Source organism: Narcine bancroftii, chromosome 5 (assembly GCF_036971445.1).
Source record: "Narcine bancroftii isolate sNarBan1 chromosome 5, sNarBan1.hap1, whole genome shotgun sequence".
Lineage (NCBI taxonomy): Eukaryota > Metazoa > Chordata > Chondrichthyes > Torpediniformes > Narcinidae > Narcine > Narcine bancroftii.
The window spans coordinates 215,773,143-215,793,536 of record NC_091473.1 but is presented as its reverse complement, the minus strand read 5'-3'; the positions used below and the strand labels follow the sequence as shown (position 1 = coordinate 215,793,536).

General features: G+C 46.8%; 1 protein-coding gene and 1 long non-coding RNA gene across 6 annotated transcripts in view; one reads left to right on the top strand and one right to left on the bottom strand.

Moving 5' to 3' along the window:
- Nucleotides 1-3,203: 3,203 nt before the first annotated feature.
- Nucleotides 3,204-20,394, top strand: part of LOC138764826 (ubiquitin carboxyl-terminal hydrolase 2-like) — a 41,075-nt gene continuing 23,884 nt past the window's right edge. For 3 of the 4 annotated variants that reach the window (XM_069941142.1, XM_069941143.1, XM_069941146.1), the window contains exons 1-6: nucleotides 3,204-3,304; nucleotides 5,102-5,211; nucleotides 7,247-8,064; nucleotides 11,557-11,616; nucleotides 17,451-17,574; nucleotides 18,941-19,052. In XM_069941142.1, coding sequence (XP_069797243.1) covers nucleotides 7,282-8,064; nucleotides 11,557-11,616; nucleotides 17,451-17,574; nucleotides 18,941-19,052 — 1,079 coding nt within the window. In that variant the 5' untranslated portion in view covers nucleotides 3,204-3,304; nucleotides 5,102-5,211; nucleotides 7,247-7,281. The remainder of the gene's footprint in view (nucleotides 3,305-5,101; nucleotides 5,212-7,246; nucleotides 8,065-11,556; nucleotides 11,617-17,450; nucleotides 17,575-18,940; nucleotides 19,053-20,394) is intronic. The other variant, XM_069941144.1, reaches the window with a different exon arrangement.
- Nucleotides 9,550-20,394, bottom strand: part of LOC138764827 (uncharacterized) — a 49,378-nt gene continuing 38,533 nt past the window's right edge. Inside the window, exon 6 of one of the 2 annotated variants that reach the window (XR_011358324.1) lies at nucleotides 9,550-9,959. This is a non-coding gene — a long non-coding RNA (uncharacterized lncRNA). Of the gene's footprint in view, nucleotides 9,960-11,561; nucleotides 12,923-20,394 lie in introns of those variants that run through there. The other variant, XR_011358323.1, reaches the window with a different exon arrangement.

Here is a 20,394-nt window from a genome sequence, read left to right as displayed (position 1 = left end):
TTGATTGGTACATTTTTATTAATTAATATGGCTACACCTCTAGCTTTTGAATTATATGATTCTGCCGCTACGTGTCCTACCCAGTCTCTCTTTAATTTGTTATGTTCCACATCAGTTAGATGCCTTTCCTGCACAAATGCTATATCTATTTTTTTTCTTTTTTCAGTAAATTTAGTAGCCTCTTCCTTTTAATTTGGTTATGTATTCCATTAATATTTATAGTCATATAGTTCAACGTGACCATCTTGTTTACACCTCTTTTCCGCCTCCTCACCACCTCCATTCCCCTTTGCCCCCTTTTTATCTTCACCATCTTTTTAAACTCATCGTATGGCAACACATTTAAAACATAAAATATTCCAACAATTCCCACACCCAATAACACTTAAACCCCAAATGCAACCCCCCTCTCTGAATTGCCCCTTATCCCTTGCCGGGCAACCACAACTCCCCCTTCCATTTGGTTTGCAATCTTGCTCGCAAGCATCAATTGATTTCGCAATGACGGTTATTCTCCCCCCCACCCAACCCCCCCCAGAAAACACTTTTTTTAATACATATAACAAAGCTCTTTTTTTCCCCCTTCTTCCTTCCTTCTCTTCTCTTTTCCCTGTTTAGTTCTTTACATATACATTATTTTTACATCTTTATATATACTTTATCGCTGGTCATCTTTCTTGTTACATCTCTTCTTCTGTCTTGCAAACGTTCTGCGAATTCTTGTGCCTCCTCCAGATCCGAGAGCAGTCTATTTTTCTCCCCAGGTATAAATATTTTAAGTACGGCTGGATGTCCTAACATAAATTTATAACCTTTTTTCCATAAAATCGTTTTCGCTGTATTAAATTCCTTCCTTTTCTTTAAGAGTTGAAAACTTATGTCTGGGTAAAAAAAAAAATTCTGTCCCTTATGTTCCAACAGCTTATTATCTTCTCTAACTTTGTTCCTTACCCACTCCAATATATTTTATCTTGTCGTATATCTTAAAAATTTTACTAAGATGTATCTTGGTTTTTGATGTGTCTGCGGTTTCGGTACTAGTGTTCTGTGTGCCCTTTCTATTTCCATTTCTTCATGTAATTCTGTCGTTCCCAAAACCTTCGGGATCCATCCTTTATAAATTCCTTCATGTCTGTGCCTTCTTCATTCTTCTTCAGGCCCACTATTTTCATGTTAGTTTTCCAAAATATAAATTTTCTGAGATAACAACTCGTGTCTCTTTAATTTTTTTGTCACTTTCTTCCAATTTTTCTCTTAAATAATTTACTTCCAATTCTACAGGTGTTTCCAGCCCCTCCACATTTTCTACTTTTTTTCCTATTTTTGTCATGACCAGTTCTAAACTGCATTTTGTCTTCTTCTCTTTTCATTTTTCTTTTAATTGCATTAAATTCTAATGATAACCATTCTTTTAATGATCTCATTTGTTCTTCAAAAAAGGTTTTATCTATATTCTGTCCATCTGTTTTACCTTCTATTTCCCTGTGAAGATTTTGGTCTTCTTCTTCCTCTTCTTCTATATCTGTACCTGTGTTTGTGTCTTCTTCTTCTCTTCTTTGTATCTGTGTTTCTTCTGTTTTTCCTGATGATTACTTCTATGTTTTTGTCAGGCCTCCTCTTGCTGGGCCTCTTGCTGTTGGTCTTCCTTTCGTGGGCTGTCTATCTGACGGGCCTCCTGCTGTTGATCCTCTTGTTGTCGTTCTCCCTCGTCCGGCTCCTCGCTCCTTTCCTCACTGTTATTTTTATCCTCCAGCTTAGCGCCCTGATGCTGGGCATCCCTCAGCTGGTCATGTTGTAACTGCCCGCTCCTCAGCTGAGCCCCCCCTCTTGCCGGTGTTCACTTTTTCCTTTGATTGCGCAGTTGCACACTTTTGTTTGGCTCTGAGAGCCATTTTTGGAGTCCACTGGACGGGAGGTCACGACTTCGCAGGGCACTCACCAACCTTGGAGATCGGCTGCTCTTCACCACCGCGGCTCCCTGCTCCTTCATGCAGGTAAGGCCTTCTTCTTTCTTCTCCGGTGATTTTTCTTCTTTTTTCCCCATTGTTCTTACTTTCTCTTTCTTGGGTGCCATCTTCTTGTTCTTCTCTGTAACTTTATCTTCTACTTCTTGAGTTTTGTATTCATTGAGCCATGTCTGTCAAGAGTTTGACTCCCATGATGGAGATGGAGAAATCAAGAAAGGGGAGAATGTTGCTCGAGATGGACCAAGTGAATTTGAGGTCAGGGTGGAAGTGGCAGCAAAGTGGATAAAGGCAATGAGATAATCATTGATACATGAGACAGCACCAAAGTAGTTGTTAATGTAGCAGAAGAAGAGTTGAGGAGACTTACATTGCCAACAAAAAGGTAGATATAGCTGGGGCCTGTGCAGGTACCTGTGGCTACTGCTCTGATCTGGAGAAAGTGGAATGAGTCAAAAGAGAAATTAGTGACGGTGATTGCCAGCTGGAGGAGGGTGGTGGTAGAGTGGACTCATTGGGTTTGTTGTCTAGAAAGAAACAAAGGGCTTTGAAGCCTTTGGTATGGGGATGGAGGTGTATAGTGATTGGACATTCATGGTAAACATGAGGCGATCGGGTTCCGGGAACTGGAAGTTGTTGAAGTGATGGAGGGTGTGCGAAGTGTCTCAGATGTAGTTGGGAAGGGAATGGACCGGCTGGAACAAAATGGAGTTGAGATAAGCGGATAGCCCCGGTTCAGGGGCATTCGGAAATGATGGGTGTGCCAGGACAGTTGGGTTTGTGGATCTTGGGAAGGAGGTAGAAATGGGCAGTGGTGGTGGTCGAATGACGGGAGCAACAAGTACAGAGAATGTAACAATGTACAAAGATGGAAATGTATGCATAAGCCAACTAAGGGAGGGAAGAGACTCTGGATGGTTTCCCTCTAGTTAACATTGCGAATGAAGTCTACTTTTGCTACAGAGATCTTTGCCACCTGTGGACTATGCGGGACCTACTGAGTTCCTCCAGCACCTTTGTGGATTTACTGCACCCCAGCGACGTCGGGAGCAGTCGAGACCGCCAGTCGTGAGAATCATTTTAAAATCATATTGGAGATGCGTTGTGTTTTTTGTACTGGCGGATTGTGCAGCTTGAGCAGACGCCTTTAATATATGTCTTTCCCTTTAAGACAGCCAACCCATCACCCAAAGTGACGTCAATTGTCCCCCCGCGTCTCCTGGCTCCGGTTCTGAAACAATGGCCGCGATGACGTTGGGTGTGCGCGATCGCGTCACTGACGCCACAAACCGTGGGGAAAGTAAGATGGCGGCGGTGGCAGCAGTGGGTTTGCCGCTGAGGTACATGGTTTGGGGCGGGAGGGAGGGAGTGAACGTGATGGTGATGGGAGGGGAATCAGGGGATGGGATGGAGGGGGAGGTGAGCCGGGGTTTACTGCGAGGAGCGGAGGGGTCAGACATCTAATCACGAAACCCTGTGGACCATCAATGGTTAGAGAATGAACACCATGCAATAATCTATCAATAAACCCAATCATCAGCCAATGTCTGGTCTGTCCAATAAAATCAATTAATGCAATAACTGATCAATAAGCCCACCGATGAGTCAATAATCAATAAGTGCACCCAATATGCAATTAGTAAATTGGTCAGTCACATTACTGGATTGTGTCCTGCATTTTGTTGTGTCACCCAAAGATCCTCTGATTGATTGTGTGACTGACTCCCTCTGGATTGTGAGTCAGATCCTAACTGCACTCTGCATTTCTGTCTCTGGCACTATTGTGGATCACCTTTCCTGCTCTGGTGGAACTGTGTTGGAGCTGAAATTTCCTCCCCCTTCACTTAAACACACGTGTTCCGTTTCTTGATGTGTTAACCACTGGGAAAAGATTCTGGCTCCCTATCAAACTTCTCATAATTTTATAAATAAGTCACCCCTCAGCTGCCAATGGTCCAGGGCATCAACCCTTGTTTGTCCAACCTCTGCTTGTAGTTCATGTCCACTAATCCAGACAGGCTCCTGGTACATTTAGTACCCCTTACAAAGCCTCCACCTCCTTCCTGTAATGGCATTACCAGAATTGTGCACAGTAGCCCAAGTGTCCAAGCTGGTTTTACATTGCTGTGACAAGACTTCCTTTCTTATGCGTTCAGGACCAATGAAAGCGAGAACCTTCTTTACCATCCCATATACAAACATACAGCACAGTAACAGGCCATTTCGCCCCATGAGTCTGTGCCACCCAATTTGCACCCAAATAGACGACACCCCTGGTATGTTTCGAACGATGGGAGGAAGGAAACCGGAGCCCCCGGGGAAAACCCACGTGGACACAGGGAGAACATACAAGCTCCTGATAGACAGCGCGGGATTCAAACCCTGGTCCAGTCCTGATCGCTGGTGTTGTAAAGAGGTGTTACCCTAACCGCTTGGCCAATCGTGCTACCTCTTGTACAGCCAGTTTCAGAGAACTATGGATTTTGACACCAGATCCTTCAGCACATTAGTGGTGATCATGGCGCCGCCATTAACTGTACGAATTCCCCTTACATATGACCTTGTTCAATTAAACTCCATCTACCATATCTATAAGTGACCTACATCCTGCTGCACCATCCTCTGCTCCATCAATCTTTGTATCATTTCCAAACTTACTACGCTGGCCCCCAACCACCTAAATTTTCATCAGCCATTTAGAAAATAATTACAAATAACAGGGATTCCAACACTGATCCTCACAGAACATTACTGGTCACAAGCTTCCAGCTCGCAGATGCTCTGTTCTCGCTGCTACCATCAGGAAAGAGGTACAGCTGCCACAAGACTTGCACCAGCAGGTTCAGGAACAGCCACCTCTCCTCCACCATCAGACTCCTCAATGACAAAGTTAATCAAGGACTTGTGTAAGGACCTTACTTTTGCGTCATTACCTTCTCAATCAGCTGACCATGAGGGATCCTGACAAATGCCTCACTAAAATTCACATAGACAATGTTCATTGCCCCACCCTCATCAAACATCTTCATCACTTCCTCAAATAATCAAATGTGTAAGACATTACTTGCCTCTCACAAAGCCATGCCTTTCCCAATTGTGCAAAAATCTGACCTAAGTGTCTTCTCTTGCTCTTGCAGGTCTCTGACCACTGATTTGAGCCGATAACATTTCCTGGATTATCCCTATAGCCTTTTTTGAACAAAGAAACAATATTTCCTGCTCACCAGTCCTCCGTACCTCGCCTGTGGTAAGTGTGGATACAAACATCTCACCAAGACACCAACCCAGCACCACCTTTTTCTTGATCTTAAAATGCCCTAGAATGTTAGCATTCTCTACATTTCTCTCACAATCCTCCATATCCTTCTGGTGTAAAGGACCTATTAAGGACCTTACCCACACCTCTGACTTCATGCATAAATTCCTTTCTTTCTCTTTGAGTGACCTATCCTATACTTAACCATCCTCGTATTTTACTTTAAGTATTAATGCCTTGGATTCTCTTTCATACAACTTGCCAATGACATTTCATGGCTCCTTTTGGCCTTCCTAAAGCTCTGACTGAGTTCTTCCCTGCAATTGTATTGCTCAGGGCTTGGTCTGATTTTATCTTCTTCAACCTTACATAAGCTTCCACTTTCTTTTTTACTTAAGTTCACGACCTCTCTTGTCATCCAATATTCCCTTACCTTCCTCGTCTCTGTCCTTCCTTCGCACTGGAGCATACCAGCTGGTCCTGAACAACTCCCACATCAGATGAGGAATTTCTTCCAATTAACCTCCCTTAGCTCCTGTCCAATAATGTCATAATTTTCCCTCCCCCACTTTAGTACTTTACCACAAGATCCAGCCCTAGCCTTATTCAGATCTATCTTAAAACTGAAGAATTTGGGTCCACTGGTTTTTGATGGGTATGTGTGAGACAGAATAAGTTGCAGGGTAACCTGAGGAAGATGGGTGAAAGGACTGGCCCTGTTCAGCATGGGGCAAATGACCTGTGACAAAATTACTATTGGAGTGTACACGACTTTGCAGTTCCTTGTATTAAACTGGGTGTGTATATCTGCCTGCATCATTCTTCACCACAGCTCCATGATCTGTATCAAACTGTATCTGCTGGTTTTCTGCTCTGTCTCTCAGCTCTTCCAGGGCCAGATGCTCCACAATGAACAGTCCCTAATTGTAGACCCCTCCATTAAGGGAGAAATCCTCTCTGCATTTACCCTCATGGTCTTATGTTTGAATAAGATCACATATGATTGGTTTGCCCCCTTCTTCTCAGAGTCTGATTTCCACTCCCCATCACCCCAACTTGAACCCCCCCCCAACTTTCTCTCTGCATTCCCCCAGCTCAACCCTGACCCCCCTTCCCTGGAGCCCCCTCAAGAATGTGGGTTTTTAACTCCAGCAAGCTGTGGCCCAGCCAGCACATCCTCTTGTGAGGTGACCCCTTCACCCCCTCCCCTTAACTCTGCACTGTCCCCAACATGCAGAGCCTTCTTAGTTCAGGAGACCAGTGCTGTGCACCATGCTCCAGTTGGGATCCCACCCACACTGACTGAGATGCCCCCTACTGTTTAAACACCTCCCTCCTGTATTTAAGAGCACAAACCACCAGCCAGAATATTGCTGTCCCAGTGTGCTGACCCCCTAGTAATGGGGAACATCACACCCCAGCTTCCTGTTGCTCTCTGGTGACGCAGGGTCCTGCTTCTCCACTAAAGAGGAAAACCTCTAATTTTTCCACTAACGATGGCAGAGCAAATACCTTTCTGTAACAATCCCTTTTTCCTGCAGTTGATCAGAATTTTGATGAGAATGAAAGGATTTCCACTCATCACCCTCTAAACCATCATTGATACTGTAAATAACAGATAATTACAGTTCATAATTGTCACTTTGACTGTATTTCAATTGATGTTAATCCCAGTAACCCCTTTTCCCGTGCCCTGTGTCACTGATGTTAATCCCCCTGCCTCACACCATTTCTCAATAACCCGTCTCTCCCGGCACCCTGTCTCACTGACTGTATCCCCACTGAAGTTAATGCCCCTCACTCACACCCTCCCTCAGTGACCCCTCTCCTCCAGTGCCCTGTGTCACTTCCCTGTCTATATCCCTACTGATGTAAATCCCCCTCCCTCACACTGTCCCTCAGTGACCCCTCTCCCCCAGTGCCGTGTCACTATCTGTATCCCCACTCTTGTTAATCCTCCTCACCCTCCCTCCCTCAGTGTCCCACACCCCTTGGTGTTACTCACTGCCTGCTCTTGCATTCTCAGGGACTTTGCTTCCTTCAATTTCAGCGTGATGAGCGATGCCTCAGCCCTCTTCGTTCCGCACCTCCTACCCCATCCCCCTGGCCTCTGCAGCCCTGTCCCCCAAACCCAGCCACCGCCCACTGCCTGTCCCACCCCGTCCTGTTCCGAAGGAACCCACCAAGGAACGCAGGCTGCTGTCCTCAGCTAGCCCCCTCTCCTCCAATCCCCTGGCTAAGACTAGGCCTCTGCCCCTCGGACCAGGACCTCTGGATGAGCGGGGCAGGAAGCTGGTGGTCAAGGGCCGAGGGTCGCGGGGCCAGGAGCAGCTGCCCCAGGCCAAAGCTTCCTCCAAACGGGTTCCCATGCGAGCTGACCACTCGCTGGGGGTGAGGATCCCCCACCCTCCTGTCGCCCCTGCCAAGCACTCTTCCACCTCCTCCTCCTCCTCCACCTCTTCCACATCCTCCTCCCCCTCCATCTCACCTCCGGTGCAGCGTAAGGCCAGCTGGTCGCAGAGCCTCCAGGGTGCCCCCTCTGCCCGCTGCTCCCACCTGCAGGACCCCTGGGATGTGCAGGACTGCCTGCGGGACCTGCCCAGCCCCAGACCACGCCGCTCGCCCTCACTGGGGAGGTTGGAGACTCGGGAACCTTCGCCGGCTCTGAGCCGCAGCTCCTCGTTGCGGAGGCTGAATCTGGAGACGGCCACCAGCCCAGGAGGAGGAGGGTCTCTCCACTTTGCACCACAAGATGTCATGCCCAGAACCTCGTGGACCAGCTCTGGACTACCTACTCGGAGTGGGCGCGAACATCTCCCTCAGGAGCGGCAGCGCAAGGACAAGGTGACAGCCCCTCCCTCCCCTTTGCTAGCAGCTCGCAGTCCCTCTCATCTGCTAGGACCTTATGGTACTGGTGAGATCACCCTTGGTGTGTTGAGCCCCACTGTGGTTATACAGCTGCTGGAAAGATCTCATCAAACCGGAAAGTGTGCAGAAAAGTTTGGAGTTTCAGGCAGAGGAGACAAATCGCAGGGGCTGCGTGACACAGCAACCTTTGAAATGCCTTTACAGTGCTAGCGATGGGGACCAGGGTTTGAATTCCCCACTGTCTGTAAGTAGTTTGTATGTTCACCCCATGTCTGTTTGGTTTTTCCTTGGGGGCTCTGGTTTCCTCCCACCATTCAAAATGTACCAGCGGTTGTTGGTCAATTGGGTGCAAATTGGGCGGCATGGACCTGTGGGCCGAAAGGTCCTGTTACTGGGCTGTATGTCTGTATATATACATATATATATATATATATATATATAAAGGCTTCAGTGAAAAGGCATTGGTGGAGTTTGTGGGTGCAGCTGTCCCTGAGTGGAAGCGCCTGGTGAGGTGGAGTGTTGAGGCTTTTGACTCAAGAGATGTGGGGAACAAAGGCTAGGGCGAGGATCAGTAAGGTCTCTCTTTCATTGCACGGGCAGAGCAATAGGAACGGCAGTCAGGAAGCATGCGCATCCATCGCCTATCACCTATCAGAGAGCATCTTCTTCAGCCCTTGGCGTCTTCCTCCTATCAGTGCAATTTCCTCAGCCCTCTGCTCTCCTCCTATCTCTACCTTTGCCCCATTGCTACCCCCCTCACCTGTATTTACCCCTCACCCATGCCATGCCCCAGCCTCATCACACCCTAGTCTATCCTTTTCTTGCTATTCCTGATGAAAAGTTGCAGTCTAAAACATTGACTGTCTTTGGCCTTCCACGGATCTTGCCTCATTTGCTGAGACCCTCCAGCAGTTTGAGTTGTGCTTCAGTTTTTCAGCATTTACGGTATCTATTGTTTGCAGTTAAACAATGTAGTTCACTGTGACTGCTGTTCAATGAACAAAAGTGCTGGAGAAACTCAGCCCCTCATGTCGTGTTCTTTGTGGCAAAGATACGTTACCTGCATATCTGAGCCCTTCGTCTTGAGCAAAAAGCAGCCAGTCACCTGAATAAAATAATGGGGGAGGAGGGGAAGCATAGGCCCACAGGGAAGAGGTCCTTGGAGGATATGGGTGAAAGGGCAGAAGAGGAATAAACTAGTAACTGATAGGGGGAGGGGACAGCTCTCTGAATGGAGAGGGAAAGGGGTGGGGAGCTGGGAAAGGAGACGGGGATATGGAAAGAGTTCATTCAAGTTTGTTATCTGATTGTACAAGTGCAAACCAACAAAGCAGTGTTCTCTGGTCCTCGTGTAAAAACATGCAGACACACAACCGGACAACACATATGCAGACAAGTGACACATATGCAGTACATGTAAAAATAAATAAATGTTTAATAAATAGTAGAGTCTTGGAGGGTTAGTATGAGCATTTCAGTCAGTCATTCAGCAGTCTAATTGGCTGTAGGAAGAAGCTGTTCCCCAGGTTCTGGCTCTGATATTCTTGTATCTATTTCCCGACAGGAGTAGCGGAAAGATGCTTTATGTGGGTTCCTCAATAATTTTGTGCCCCCTCTTCAGGCAACGATCCCAGTAGATCACATCAGGTGGGGGGAGGTGGGGGAGATCCTAGTCGCTCTTATTGTTCTTTGGATTGAGCTCCGATCCAGTTCTTTGGATTGAGCTCCGATCCAATTCTCTACAGCAACTGTACCACACTGCAGCTGGCCAGGACATTTCCTGGCGAGCTCCTGTAGAAAGTTGGAGGATGGCGGTGAGTAGCCTTGCCTGTCTCAGTCTTCTCAGGAAGTGCAGTCACTGTTGCACCTTTCTGACAAGTGAAGAGATATGTGTCCAGGTTAGGTCACTTGTTAAGTGGACTCCAAGGAACTTGCTGCTCTACTCTTTCCACCACCAAGTTATGAATGTGTTGTGTTGGGTGATTGGCTCTGGTCCTGCTGAGGACCACAATCATCTCCTTTGACCTGTCCACATTGACACTCAGGTTGTTATTTTCACACCATATCACGAGATTTTTTACCTCTTCTCTGTAGTGCGACTCATTGTTGCTGATGAGGCCAACTAATGACATCTGTAAACTTGATGACACTGTTGGAGCTAGATCTGACATTGCAGTCATGGGTCAGTAGCATGAACAGAAATAGTCTGAGCACACACCTCTGAGGTGCACCAGTGTCAGTGTGATGGTGCTTGATGCTTTGCTGCCAACCTGAGTAGACTATGGTCCTTCTGTTAGCAAACCATAATCTGGTTACAGAGAGGGGTGTTGAGTCCCAATGAGGACAGCTTCTCCTCCAGCCTCAGGGGAATGATTGTGTTAAATGCCAAACTGGTTGTTAAACAGCAGCCTGGTGTATGTGGTGTCATTCTCCAGTTGGGTCAGGACGGAGTGGAAGGACAAGGCTATAGCATCAACAGTCTAGGCAAATTGAAATGGATTCAGTGTTTCTGGGAGTTGTGCTTTGATGCATTTCACCAGACGCTCAAAGCATTTCGTAATGATGGAGGTCGGTGCCATTGAGACCTGTTACTGTCACCTACTTTGATACTGGGATGATGGTCTCAAAACCCATGGGGATGATGGACTGCAATATGTTGAAGATGTCTGTCATTTGGTTTGTGCAGTCCTTCCGTACCCTACAGTTCAGAAAGAAAGAGAGCGAGAGAGAGAGAGAAAGAGAGAGAGATGGGGTGAAGCCTAACAGAAACCAGAGAATTCAATGTTAATGCCATCTAGTTGAATAGTCCCAGATGGAATGTTAGGTGTTGTTCTTCCAACTTGGAGGTGCTCTTGGTTTGGTAGTGCATGATGCCATGGGTGTAGGAGTGGAGTGCGGAATTTAAATGGTTGGCCACTGGTTGCAGGAGATCAGGGAGTCTATCAGTATCACTGATAAGTTAAACCATGAGGAGCGCCAGGCTGCGGATCCTTACAAACTGCATTAGGGAACTGGATGAACTCCAGATCATTCAAAAGACTGAAGGGAGCAGATATACTTAGGAGGCAGATTGCTGGGTGACTGTTCGGAGTAGGCAATGTTCAGGGTAATCCTGTGGCCGTTACCCTCAATAACAAGTATCCTGTCTTGAATACTATTGAGGGGGACGACCTACCAGGAAAAGCTGCAGCAGGCAGATCTCTGGCCCTCCCCCCACCACCTATAATCTCTCTTCCATAAACTTACCAAATGGAGCACCTTCATCAGAAGGGTGACATGTTCAAAACGGCAGCTCTCCAGAATCCCACCTTCTGGAGGGAGCACTAGATGGGCAATGAATGATGGCCTTTTTGGTGATGCGGGGATGTTGATGCAAATGAGAACCTGAACAAGTAACTGGGATGTACTAGCATATTAAATCAAGTGCATGGGGTTGAGTTGGTCATTTTATTCTGTTTTATTTTCTAGAGAGAAGCGATCATTTCCATTGGTAATGGTCAAACTGGACTTAGGAATCTGGGAAATACGGTGAGAATAATGCGAGAAGGGGGATGTGTAAAAGGGAGGAGGAGGGTGTGTACAAATGGGAGAAGGGGAGATGTGTAAATGGAAGGGTTTGTGTATATGGGAGAAGGCTGTGTGTAAATGGGAGAAAGGGTGTGTAAATGGGAGAAGGAGTGTGTGCAAATGAGAGGAAGGTGCATGTAATTGGGAGAGGAGGGTAAGTAGATGGTTTAATCTGGACAAGTATGAGGTATTGCACTTTGGAAGGTCAAATGTAAAGGGAATGTATACAGTTAATGGCAGGGCTCATAGAAGATTTGATGTGGAGAGGGATGCTCTTTGGAAAGGAGACAGATGTTTATCAGGATGTTGTTTTGCTTGGAGGCTATAAATTGTGGGTAGTAGTTGGACAAATTGGGATTGTTTTCTCTGGAGCATCAGAGGCTGAGGGAAGACCTGATGGAGGTGTATTGATGGGGAGGGAGGAAGGGGAACAGTCAGATTCCTTTCCCTGGGGTAAAAGCATCACTCACTCTTGGATGTGAGTTTGTTAGTCTATTAGGAGAGATGAGTCATCTGAGACTGTTTGTAAATGGATGTTTCAAAGGGAGGGGGGGGGTGTGTGTAATTGGGACAAGCGTGTATGCAAATTTGAGAAGGGTGTGTGTGTTTGGGTATTTGTGAATGGGGAAAGATGTATATAAATGGCACAAAGGTGTGTATAAATGGAAGGCTGTGTGTAAATGGGTGGAGGGTCTATGTAAAAGGTTGTACATAAATGGAGTAGGGGTGTGAAAATGGGTGAAGGGGTCGGCATGTCTAATGAGAGAAAGAGGGGTGTATAAATGGGAGAAGGTATGTATAGGGAGTTGTAAGTGAAAGAAGGGTCTGTGTAAATGGGAGAGGGATGTAAATGGAGGAGAAGGAGGAGTGTGTTCCAATAGGAGGAGGGGCATGTGTAAATGGGAAAAGGTAGCGGTGTGTTAGTGAATGAATGAGGTGAAGGAGCATGTGTAAAGTGTAAGTAAAGGAGTGTGTGTAGTTTTAGAGGAGTGGCTATACAGGAAGAGGGGTTGTACAGGGAAAGGGCTTCACCACAGACCAAGCTGGATGGGGGCAAGTCATAGCACAATACATCACAGAACAGGCCCCTCAGCCCAACTCATCCATGCTGACCAAGTAGTCATTCTGGGTGAGTCCCATTTGCCTGCAGTTGGTTCATATCCTTCAAAACCCTTCCGCTTCATAAATCTGTCCAAGAGTATTTTGAACATTGTTGTTGTGCCCACTTCTACAGCTTCTCTGCAGTTCTTTCCAGATGCGAACCACCCTTTGAGTGAAAAGAATGACCCTCAGAACCCTCTTAAAATCTCTTCCATCTCAGCTTAAACCCATGCTCTCTATCTCTGGAACCATCTACTCAAAGAAAAAAGACTGAGAATTCACTTTATCCATGCCCCATATTTTTTTATATTTTTACATTATTCCCCCTCAACCCCTATGCTCCAAGGAATAAAGTCCAAGCCTAAAACTAAACCCTCCAGTCCAACTTGAATCTTTTCTGCACACTTTTCAGTTGAATGACATCCTTCCTATACTTGGGTGAACTGACCTGCTGATGGTACTCTTAGGTGTGGTCACACCACTGCCTTGTACGGCTTTATTTTGTGTACTCAGTGCCCCACCCAATCAATCATCTACACCACCTCTCCAACCTGAGTCACCCCTTTCAAAGAAATTTGCCCCTGTGCCCTTGGCCTCTTTGTCCTACAACACTCTCTCTGCCCTTCCCATTTACTGTGCAAGGCCTACCCTGGTTCACATATTAAAGTGTAACACCTCGCTCTTGTCAGAGTTCAATTCCATCTACCATAAGAAATAGGAGCAGGAGTCGGCCATCCGGCCCATTGAGCCTCTCCGCTATTCAATAAGATTATTGGCTGATCTGATCATTGACTCAACTCCACCGACCTGCCTTTTCCCCATATCCCTTAATTCCTCTTTTGTGTAAAAATCTATCTAACTGAATCTTAAAAATGTTTAATGAGGTAGCCTCAACTGCTTTCCTGGGTAGAGAATTCCACAGATTCACTACTCTCTGGGAAAAACAGTTTTCCTCTCCTCCATCTTAAATCTACTCCCCTGAATCTTGAGGCCATGTCGCCTAGTTCTGGTCTCACCTACCAATGAAAACAATTTTCCTGTCTCTATCTTATCGATTCCTTTCACGATTTTATACCAATCCTTGGGCCACTTTCCCCGTTCATCTCAATCCTGTTGGAGTATCAGATAAGGGTTGGACGGTTAGTGCAATGCTATGACAGCTCCAACGACCTGGGTTTGAATCTCCTGTTGTTTGTAAGGAATTTGTACATTCTCCATGTGGGTTTCCTCTGGATGCTCTAGTTTCCCCTATTTTCCAAAGTCGCACTGGATTAGTGGGTTAATTGGTCACATGGGTGTTTTTATTTTGGAAGCGTGGGCTTATGGTCTGTGGCGCTGCTGAGAAATGGGCTGCAAAATGGCAGATGGAATTTCGTGCAGACAAATGTGAGACGTTGTACTTTGGAAGGACATACACTGTAAATGGTACTGAGGAGTGCGGTAGAACAGAGGGATTAGGAAATACAGATACATAATTCCCTGAAAGTGGCTTCACAGGTAGGCAGGGTCGAAAAGAGAGCTTTTGGCACATTGGCCTTCAAAAGTCATTGTTAAGTATTTAAGTTGGAATGTTATTGTGAAGTTGTATAAGACAATGGAGTAAATTTGGAGTATTGGTTTTGGTCACATAACTACAGGAAGGATATCAATAAGACTGAAAGTGTGCAGAGGAGATGATGTTGCCAGGACTTGAGGAACTGAGTTACAGAGAAAGGTTAAACAGGTTAGGATTTTATTCCCTGGAGTGTAGATGAATGCTGGGAGATTTGATAGAGGTATACAACATTATGATGGGGGTAGATAGAATGAACGTAGGCAGACATTTTCCACTGAGGTGAGATAAAAACCAGAGGACATGGGTTAAGGGTGAAAGGGGAAAGTTTAAAGGGAATATTAAAGGGAACTTTTTCACACCGAGACTGGTGGGAGTGTGAAACAAGCTGCCAGCTGAATTGGTAAATGCAGGTTCTATTTTGAGATTTAAGAAAAATTTGGACAGGTACATAGATGAGAGGGATATGTCTGGGTGCAAGTCAGTGGTACTATGCCGAATAATAGTTCAACACAGACTAGAAGGACCGAAGGTCCTCATGGTATGCTGTAGTGTTCTATGGTTCTATCTGAATTAAATAAAAACATTAAATAACTTTTGTCACTGTCCACTATACAACCAACTTTCGTGTCAATCTCCCAACTTACTAACCACCCCAGCTCACTGGAGGCAGTTTAAGTGGGTCATTATTGGTTTGGTGGTCGGCAAGCAGAGGGGACACATGGATCAGTGCTAGGGCCTGACCTATTTCCATTGATGACTAGAGTGTAGCCATGTAGCCAGAATAATTGGTGGCTGAACAAGTCAGGAGGATGGAGATCCTGCAGAGGGATATAGATAGGTTAAACGAGTGGACAGAAGTTTGGCAGGTGGACTGTAATATGAGATTATCCTCTACCGAAGGGAAAATGACAGAGCAATACTCTTGTGTTGAAGGTAAGGGGTGGGGGGGGGGGGGGGGGATTTTAAGAGAAATGTGCAGAGCAGTTATTTCACACAGCATGGTGGATGCCTGGAACAGGTGCTACAAGTGGTGGTGAAAGCAGCTACAATGATGATGGTGTTTAAGCTTCTAGATAGACCCATGAATATGAAGGGGATGGAGGGATATCTGTCAGGAATAAGCGTGGGACATTGTGTTTAGCACAGACAAATGGGGACAAGTGGGCTGAAACACCTGTACGTGGAGTGTGCTGGTCGTATGTTCTGTTTTAAATGGAATGACAGAATGATGAACTGCAGAGAGATGTGGGGCCCCAGAGCAAGTATGGAATGGTATGGAATATTGGCCTTAGCTCCACGGGGTAGGGTAAAAGATGCATAGTCTTGTGTTTAAGGAAGGATGGGCTAATGTTGGAGGCAGTGTAGAGAGGGTGACTCCTGAACGAAAGGCTGAGCAAGTTGGGGTGGGACCTCTGAGAACATAACATCAGAACATCAAAATTAGGAGCAGGAGTTGGCCATCTGGCTCATTGAGCTTGCCTCACCATTCAATGGAATCATAGGTGATCTGGCCGTGGACTCACCTCCACTTAACTGTCAGACCACAGAACACTTTATTCTCCAGCTCTTCAGAAATTTTTTGAATTGTCTTTAGTACATTGGGGTATGGAGGATTGTCAAGTACATGCATTTCTGGAGGAGACTGAATGGTGGGTGATGAAAGGATCTCTCTGAATAGGATCATCCATATCAGAGGGAGATGGTAGGATTTCTTCTCTTGGGGCTGATAGTCTCCAGATTTCTCTCCCAGGGAGTTGTAGAGGTGTAGTAATTAAGATGAGGATGGGCAGACATTCAGGTACAAAGGTTGGGAAAGGGGAAAAGTAGTGTTGGCCAAACTTATGATCTCAGTGAATGGTGGAACACGCGCAAGGGACCTCCTGATGGGTGTATTTGATCATCGGGCCCTTCAGGGAATGCTGGGGGTTCTCAGCTGTTCAGCCAGGATTTGTGGACAGGGCTAATTTTTTAGGCCAAAAGGCTAAGGCTTGAAATTGCTGGGCATTGGGAGGAGGGTGCAGTGTGAACACTAAAAGGTTCTGGATGACAGGAGGTTAGGCTGTGAGAAGGTGGGGATTGGATGGCTCAGGGGTGATGGTGCTGGGAGAGGGTGGGGATTGAATGACATGGGGGTGGTGGTGCTGAGAGAGGGTGGGGATTGGATGACATGGTGGGTGGTGGTGGGGGGAGAGGTAGGGGATTGGGTGACACAGGTGATGGTGATGATAGTAGAGGGTAGGGATTGGATAACATGATGGTAGTGGTGCTGGGAGAGGGTGGGGATGGAGGACATGGGTGGTGGTGGTGGTGCTGGGAGAGGGTGGGATTGGATGACGGGTGGTGAAAATGGGGGAGGGTGGGGATGGTACTGGGAGAGGGTGGGGATTGGATGACACGGTGTTGTGATGGGAGAGGTAAGGGAGGATGGTAGAAGGTCAGATTAGTGTAGGGATCTGGTGAAGGAGGTGAATGGGGAGAAGTGAGAGGGAGGCAGATGTCACTGGAACTCTGACATACTGAACATGGGGATGGCTGGGAATACTCAGCACGTCAGGCGGTGTCACTGGAGAGAGAAAAATATTGAGTTCCATTTGCAGATTATTGACCCTACCTCAGTGCAGGGTGGTCATTGTACAAACTGGAATGGACGGGTATATGAAATGGTCCTGGGGATGTTAGCTGTTGGGGTGCGAAGATGATGTGATGTTCCACGAACTGGCAGTGGCGGTCGCTGATGCAGGGCAGGGGATCAGGAGGAGAAAACAGTGGTTCGGGAAATGAAAGCAAGATCGGAGAATGCCGTGGATGAGACTCAGTGGAGTGAGAGCAGAGTTAACATTGAAGGTGGATGACCCCACATTGAAAGAGAAAATTAGAATAGAGAGAGAGAGAGAGAGAGAGAGAGAGAGAGAGAGAGAGAGAGAGAGAATCTGAGAAGGATGTAGGAAGATGGATCATCCCATCCCTTGTAGTATGTGCACCTCTCAAATGTGGCACTGTACACTGGCAGCTGAGGGAATGAGCAACAACTGGTAGACTCCCTTGGGGTGTTGGAGAGTGTGAAGGTTACCCCAGCCACAGAGGTTGTTGAATGCAGCATTTGGCTCAGCAGACTGACACCTAGCCCTTGTTTCCACAGTGTTTCATGAATGCTATTCTCCAGTGCCTAAGCAACACCAGGGAACTACGGGATTACTGCATCTGGAGGGAATATCTGCTGGATGTGAATGAATCGGCAAAGGGTCGCTGTGAACTGATGGATGGTAGGAATGGAGTGAATGGTTACAATGTACTGTACAGAACAGGCAATGGGTCCTGTGGAGAACGAGCAACGTAGTCAGAATCATAGAGTCACCCAGTGCTGAAACAGGCCCTTTGGCCCAACTTGCCCACGCCGATCAAACTGACCCACCCTTACTAATCCCACCTGACAGTAAATGACCCATATTCCTCTGAACTCATCCTAGTCTTGTATCCATCTAACCTTTTCTTCAACATTGCAATAGTACCTGCCTCAACCACCTCCTATGGCAGCCCATTCCATATACCCACTGCCATCTGTGTAATTAAGTTATTTGTCAGACTCCTGTTAAATCTTTCCCCCCCTCACATTAAACTTGTGTCCTCTGGTTACTGATTCCCCTACTCTGGGCAGAAGACTCTCTGCGTTCACACAATGTATTCATCTCATGATTTTGTACACCTCAATGAGATCACCCCTCATTCATTGCATTCCACAAAATAAATGCCAAGACTGCTCAACCTCTCCCTGTAGCTCAGACCCATAAGTCCTGGCAGTATCCTCATAAATCTTTGTTGGACTCTCCACATTGACAGCATCTTGCCTGCAGCACGATGACCAAAAATGAATACAGCACTCCAAATGGGGCCTCACCAACATACAACTGCAACATGACCTCTCAAATTCTGTACTCAGTACTCTGACTAATGAGCAGAAAGCCTTGTTGACTACCCTATCTACCTATGACCCCACTCCCTCTGCTGTACAACACTCCCCAGATCCTCCCCATTCACTGTGTAGGTCCTACCCACATTAGACCTCCCAGAATGCAACGTCTCAGAGTTTTCTGTGTCATATGATCAGGCAACACAGCCACTGTAGACAGAACAGGAATTTGTCTTGTGTATTGAACAGGCAACACAGTCACTGTACACAGAACAAGCAAAGAGTCCTGTGTACAGGACAGACAATACAACCTCTTTGTATAGAACAGGCAATGGAGCCAATATGGTACAAAGAAGTGCAGCACTTCTGTATATTAGAGAGAAGAGTATCTCCTGTGTTTATCGGTGTGCAAATATAAATCAAGCAAATGTAGATTAATTATCTTCCCTTTTCTTACACGGAAATGTCTTATTTCTTTTACTCTGCTTTGGCTTCTCTTTGTATTCTCTCCTTCTCTGTTTTCTCTCTCGTCCTTTCTCTCTCCCCCACCACTACCCCTCCTCTCCCCATCTCTCCCCTTCCCTTCTCTCCCCACCCTGCCCACCTCTCTTCCCTATTTCCCTCCTTTTCCCTCTCTCTCACTTACTCACTTTCTCCCCCACTTGCCCCCCCTTCTTCCATTTCCCTCCTCTCCCTAACCACCCCCACTCCCACACTGCCAGCTTTTGCTGACCTGATTGCTGCACTGTGGGATCCCACCAAGTCTGGTGCTGTCACTCCCCTGCTCTTTCTCCAGACATTTCAGAGGCTTGTTCCTCTCTTCATGGGGTACAGGTGAGCTGTGGATGCTCTCCCACCCCCAACAAGACCCCGCTCGCTTCCCCTCATCCCCTCTTCTGGCTGAGCCTACCTTCACCTTCTCTGCCTCGCCCATCATACACAGGGAGGGTCTGAGTGCCCCTTGGCAGCTCGCTGGTGAATTGCCTTTGGGACTCACTCAAGTCCCTCTGTCAACCATCCCCTGGACCATCTCACTCAACGGCCCCCAACCCATAGGCCGTCCTCGGATAAGGAGAGCAGCACTCTTCACTGTGCTCCAGCTGAGGTCCCACCCTCACCCCATCCACTCAGAGTAACTCCCACATCGACTCCCCTCACATGTGAGGACCATGCAGGGTTTACCTACTGTCCCTGTGTGATGACTTCTGGCTCGGAGAACAACACCTCCCTCTGCACCTCATCCCTTCCTCCACACCCCAGCTCTGTCCCAACCTCGCTCTCAGTTCACATAACATTCTGCCTCCAAGATTGACAGTACAGGGTTGGCCAGATTGGTATCCCAAGACTGGGCAAACAATCCAGGGACCTCAGTTCAAGCAAGCTAATGGGCAGCCAGGAGGTGTGGAGGGAATGAGAATTAGGGAGGTATGGTTAGCTGAACGGTACCACAGCGCCAGCAACCGTAGTTCAAATCCACCGCTGCCTGTAAAGTGTTTGTATGTTCTTCCCATGTCTGATCACAGACAAAGGTACAGAACCAGGCCACTAGGCCCATCGAGTCTGTTCCATAAATCTACACTAAGCTACTCTACACTAGTTCTCATTTTTGGCCTTTTCCCCATAATCCCTTGATGCCCTCACTAATGAGATATTTGTCATTCTTTTTAAAATACTCCCAGCGATCTGGCTTCCACTGCAGTATGCCGTAGTGAGTTCCACAGATCCACGACCCTCTGGCTAAAGAAGTTCTTCCTGATCTCTTTTATATGGATAACCTCTCATTTTCAGACTATGAATAGTATTCTGCCTGTTTAATATTTCCACTGGTAGACGAGGCTTGTATTATACGTTATCTTTTCTAATGGAATACAAGACCTCCTTTCTGAATGCCACCATTGAATACTCGTCTGGGGTTGGTAGGTTAATTGATCGCATGGTATAATTGGGGTGGTGTGGGCTCATAAACTGGGAGGGCCTGTTACACTGCTGTGTCTCTAAATTAATTTAAAAAAAAATTAAAATAAAATGGGTTGGGTCACAAGAGATAAAAGTGAATGGCTGATGCTCAGCTTTGAGTCACTGTTTGACTGACAGTGAGCACAAAGCCACTTTTCTGGTTCACTGATGTCCCCCAGGGAAAAACATCATCTGACCCCAGACGCCTGGGATTGTCTGA